Genomic DNA, 6,000 nt, shown 5'->3' with positions numbered 1-6,000 from the left:
TGTTAAATTTAAAAAATAATTTTAAATTATTATCTACATAATATTTTCACAAAATAAATATGAATAAGAATGACTAGAAGAGAGAATAATGAGGTAGCATATATATTAGAAAGGCTAAAGAATAAAAGAATATATACCAATTCTATATCAGTCACTATTATATACACACATATGATACATATACGCAGTTGATATATATTATTTATTCAGTTTTTTTTTAAAAATTAAAAAAATAATATTCTTATGTATTATATATAATATTTTAAATAAACTATATTTTGACAAATATTTGATAAAAAAAAAATTATATTATATAATAATATTTTTAACAAAAATAATTAGCTAATAAGTATTGAATATAATAATCTAATTATTTATCAACTAATATAAAATAAAATTTAATTATTTTATATTTTTAAGTTGTAGTTTAAAATATTATTTTAATATAATTTTTAAATATTGTAAAAAAATTTTTGCATAATAATTAATTTTAATAAATAAAAAATATTTATTTTTTATATTTATATATTTTATATTTTTAATTACGTAAATTTGATTAGTTTAGTCTTACTAATATAAGTAAATATATAATGTGATAGGTATATATTTAAAATTATATTATTTATTCTATTTTTCTAAAAAAATTGAAAAAATGAAAAGGTTAATAGTTTCATATATTATAGGGCAAAAAACTAAAATAAGGCAAGATGAGTATTTATTTACACAAATTCGTCAAAATCAAATCTAGTTCATGTATCAACCAAAACACGTTTATATATAGTTTGAATCAAGTAAGTTCGAACTGCATTTACATATAATTCGAATCATGTTGATTCGAATTATACACAGTTGCACACTCACACTAATTCGAATCAACCTGATTCGAATTACACCCATGCACGCCCATGCACGCGTTCTCAAGTAATTCGAATTGGACTGATTCGAATTATTCATGGTATAATTTGAATTATGCTGTTAAAAAATTAATAATTTATTAAAAAAATAATAATTTATTAAAAAAATTACTAAAAAATTAAAAAATATATATTTTATTTCATACATTAAAAAAAGCTAACAAAATATTTAATTACGAGACTTCTTTAAAATATTAATGAGCTATCAATTCGAATTCCATACAATACTCTTTTGTCCATTTTTAATAGCTCAGAAATATTTTTTAAAAATTTTTTTTAATAAATTTATTTAAATTATACTACAAAAAATATTTTATTCTATGCAAAATAATTTTTAAAAAAATGGCTTAAAAATATTAGGAGTACTATAAAAATTTTTAATGTTCTAATGACTTAGGTAAATACATGTATGTACTCAAATTTTAAATAAAATACTCTAGATAGTCAATAATAATTTAGAAATTAAAAAAAATATTTTATTCCATACAAAATAATTAAAAAATATATTTTATTCTATACAGAATAATTTTAAATAAATGACTTAAAAGATGTTATGAATATTATAAAAGTTTGTAATATTCTAGTGATTTAAGTAAATACACGATAAAAATATTTTTTTTTAATTTCTAAATTATTATTGACTATGTAGAGTATTTCTTTAATGTCCTAAGTCATTAGGACATTACAAATTTTTATAGCACTCCTAACATCTTTTAAGCCATGATTTAAATTATTTTGCATAGAATAAAATATTTTTTTGTGGTATAATTTAAATAAATTTATTAAAAAATATTCATGATGATTTTCTAATAAAATTATTTAAATTATATGGTGAGATATTACATGATTCGAATTACCATGGGGAAGTTCAAATCACTTTTATTCAAATTATATGGTGAGCAATTCGAATTCTATACAATATTCTCTTCTGCCTATTGTTGATAGTTCATGAATATTTTTTAATAAATTTATTTAAAAAGTGGCTTAAAAGATGTTAGGAGTACTATAAAAATTTGTAATGTCCTAATGACGTAGGACATTAAAGAAATACTCTACATAGTTAATAATAATTTAGAAATTAAAGAAAATATATTTTTATCATGTATTTACTTAAATTACTAGAATATTACAAACTTTTATAATACTCATAACATCTTTTAAGCCATTTTTTTGAAATTATTCTGTATAGAATAAAATATATTTTTTAATTGTTTCGTATGGAATAAAATATTTTCTTTAATTTCTAAATTATTATTGACTATCTAGAGTATTTTATTTAAAATTTGAGTACATGCATGTATTTACTTAAGTCATTAGAACATTACAAATTTTTATAGTACTCCTAACATTTTTTAAGCCATTTTTAAAAAATTATTTTGCATAGAATAAAATATTTTTTGTAGTATAATTTAAATAAATTTATTTAAAAAAAATTTAAAAAAATATTCCTGAGCTATTAATGAACAAAAGAGTATTGTATGAAATTCGAATTGATAGCTCATTAATATTTTAAAGAAGATTCGTAATTAAATATTTTGATAGCTTTTTTTTAATGTATGAAATAAAATATATATTTTTTTAATTTTTTAGTAATTTTTTTAATAAATTTTTTTAATAAATTATTAATTTTTTAACAGTATAATTCAAATTATACCATGAATAATTCGAATCAATCCAATTCGAATTACTTGAAAACGCGTGCATGGGTGTAATTCGAATCAGGTTGATTCGAATTAGTATGAGTGTGCAATTGTGTTATATGTAAATGCAGTTCGAACTTACCTGACATATAAACGTGTTTTGGTTGATACATGAATCAGATTTGGCTTTCGCGGATTTGTGTAAATAAATACTCACCTTGGCTTATTTTAGTTTTTTGCCCTATATTATATATAATATTTTAAATAAATTATATTTTTGAAATATTTTAATAAAAAATTATATTATATAATAAAATATTTATTATATTATATAATAAATTTTGAATATAATAATATAATTATTTGTCAATTAATATAAAATAAAATTTTAATTATTTTATATTTTTATGTTACAATTTAAAATTTTGTTTTAATATAATTTTTACTATTATAAAAGTTTTTTGCATAATAAATAATCTTATTAAATAAAGAATACTCATATTTTTGTATTTATATGTTTTTTATTTAATTATTTAAGAATAAAAGATTTTGTTGTCATTTAAAATATTATGTATTAAAGTATTGTCATTTAAAGTATTTATTTAGTATTAGGATATTTTGTATTTATTAGAGTCCATCAATACTCTTCTTTCATATTAGCATTTGATTTTTATTTAATAAAATCTAATGGTCTATATAAGTATGGCATATCCAATAAGCACATAATTATTGTGCTCATTTAGATATACCCACAATGGAAATGGATCATCTCTAGTAAAAAAAAATACTTGAGAGAATAAAGTGTGATCTCTCACCTTTAATTTTATAAGTGGGATCAAAATTAAATAAGAGAGAGAAAACAATGAAGGGTTAGATTCAACACTTCACAGCATCTAGTTTTTTTTCGGAAAAGGATCCACTCCCACCCACAATTCACTATCATACATAAAAATAAACTAGTGTTCTCAATAAATTACAAAGCATACACACATTATATCTTGTATAAAATACAAGATATAATTTTATTGATAAAACACACTTAGTTTATAACTATGCCACTTAAAAGGCAATCACACACTTCTTCCTGCATAGTGATACAGGGAACTTATTCATATCATGCACACCACACCACACTACTCAAACAGAAATAAATATTTGTTGCCATGATGGGATCCACTTATATCCTCTTAATTGCTGCAATTGGTGTCCCATAGAACCTTAAAAATAGAAGTTCATAAAACAATTGTGTTAGATATTGGTTGAAGTTAAAAAAATTATAGGTTGAAAAAAACAAACTCTTCAAAATTTGAGTTGAATGATTGTTACAATGTTACCCAAACTTATTAGAGTAAAACTTTCCTGTAGCAAAAAGAAATATGTAACAGCATCATTTTATTTATTTTCTCAAAATAAAATAAAAAACTTACCAACCATCCTTATTTATTTGTCCATTGCTCCTTGATTAGACTACTAGTTTTGCAAGGCTAACTGGTAAGTGGTAACAAATGCATTGAAAATAAGCTTCCCTTAGCAAGCAACAAATTTCCTGCAAGCATTTATATACAAGAGCTAGTTAACTCAAGTTACATTAACTATACCGTTCTTTAATTTATTAAATTCTCACAAAGGACAAGAATTGGATAATAAAATGAGCAATATCAAAAATTAATATAACCGAATATGGAGGGAGCAAATCAAATGACATTCCAAACAAAAACTTTTTCCATTGTTTTGGTGCATTGCGTAACATGAAAAGTAAAAGATGATGCAAATTTAGCAGATAGAGGAACTAACTTACATGTTAAATTATAATTGTACTAATTAACTCATCAATGCTGCTTAGATCGTTTCTCAAATTGTTGGCTGACTGCAGCATTTACATTATCTATCCAGCAACTCGCTCCATCTATCTTCACCATCTGTAATTTAGGTGCTTCCACATCACCATGTGAGAAAGTTTTCATGATCTTGCATTGACTGATCTCAATGTACAAGTATGCTTGGAATTTCAGAGTTGACTTTCCCGTGAAAAAGCTTCCAAGTTTTGGTGATTCGCTCAGAGACAGCTTCCAGAGTTTTGAGAATGTGAGCTCATGTGGCTCGTCCGCCTCTGCTAATACTACTGTTTTCAATGACTCACATTTGGAAATCTTCATGTACCACAATTTATGCAAGCTTTTGGCAGTTGAGAATGTGAACATGTACTCCAATCTGTTGCATTCAGTAACCTCGACTTCCTTCAGAGATGGAAAATTCAAAGTTGAGTTTCCTTTGTAGAAGCTCTCAAGTTTTGGTAACTGGCTAAAAGACAGATTCTCAAGATCTGAGAATGTGATGAGATCTTCATGTGATTTGTCCACTTCTTGTGTTGCCAATACTAATGTTTCCAATGACTCACATTTGGAAATCTTCATCTCATGCAAACTTTGCAAGCATTTGGCAGTTGAGAATGTGAACAGATACTCCAATCTGTTGCATTCAGTAACCTCGACTTCCTTCAGAGATGGAAAATTCAAAGTTGACTTTCCTTTGTAGAAGCTCTCAAGTTTTGGTATCTGGCTAAGAGACAGTTTCTTAAGCTTTTTGAATATGATGACATCATGATCATCATCATGTGGTTGATAATCCACCATTAAACTTTCCAGTGCTTCACAGTTGGATACTTGCAACTGTTGAAGTTGAACAAGACATTTGGCGGCTGAAGAAGTGAACAAATACTTCAAAGATGCACAACCCTCAACTTTCAGCGATGCGAGATTAGAGGAGGCCACCCAGGTGTGCTGTAACCCAATGGATTCAAGCTTGTGCAGATTCCTCAGTTCCAATGCTCGAACAAGCAGCTGTGAATGAAGTATCTCAGGCATTTTTGAGGGGAATATCTCTTTGAAAGCACTGTCGACCACCACAAGCATCAGAAGATTGGGAAGTGGAACCTTTGGAAAGAAATCAAAGACAGATGCGGCATCTGAGTCATGAATATCATTAAAGCCTTGCAATGTCAGATATTTTATGTTTTGGAGGTCCAAATGAAGTAGTCCTTTCTCAAGCATCATCACACCTTCCTTGTCTATTGACAGCCCCTCTAAGTGAGGGGTAACAACCTGCTCCATTGGATTCAAACTTAATAAGAAGGACAACACACGATCATCATCACATGACAACATAATTTACCTTCATTAATGTAACAATGCAATTTTTAAATTTAATAACAATGCATATATATAGCTATCTTAGATGTGCTTCATTCATGTAACAATGGTCATATTTTCTAAAGGTGGCAAGCTTCTCACATTAGATACTGCATGCATTAGGTTCGTTATGAATGTACAAGAATTCCATTATCTAAAGTGTTTGAATTGATACACTATAGCTATATGAAGAAATAAAATATGAATGAGCTGCTTATTATGATAAATAAAGTGAAGGCTCCTCAAAAATGCATATTT

The 6,000-nt window shown here is 25.6% G+C and overlaps 1 protein-coding gene across 3 annotated transcripts in view; it reads right to left on the bottom strand.

Annotated features, from left to right (window-relative positions):
- Positions 1-3,411: 3,411 nt before the first annotated feature.
- Positions 3,412-6,000, bottom strand: part of LOC107624973 (uncharacterized) — a 38,091-nt gene continuing 35,502 nt past the window's right edge. For all 3 annotated transcript variants that reach the window (XM_016327473.3, XM_088504826.1, XM_088504825.1), the window contains exons 11-13: positions 4,353-5,655; positions 3,982-4,100; positions 3,412-3,771 (exon numbers count right to left, since the gene is read on the bottom strand). In XM_016327473.3, coding sequence (XP_016182959.2) covers positions 4,384-5,655 — 1,272 coding nt within the window. In that variant the 3' untranslated portion in view covers positions 3,412-3,771; positions 3,982-4,100; positions 4,353-4,383. The remainder of the gene's footprint in view (positions 3,772-3,981; positions 4,101-4,352; positions 5,656-6,000) is intronic.

This window comes from Arachis ipaensis, chromosome B2 (assembly GCF_059453495.1).
Source record: "Arachis ipaensis isolate K30076 ecotype BB chromosome B2, ASM5945349v1, whole genome shotgun sequence".
Taxonomy (NCBI): Eukaryota; Viridiplantae; Streptophyta; class Magnoliopsida; order Fabales; family Fabaceae; genus Arachis; species Arachis ipaensis.
The sequence above is the reverse complement of the archived record's forward strand: the minus strand, read 5'-3'. Positions and strand labels throughout refer to the sequence as shown.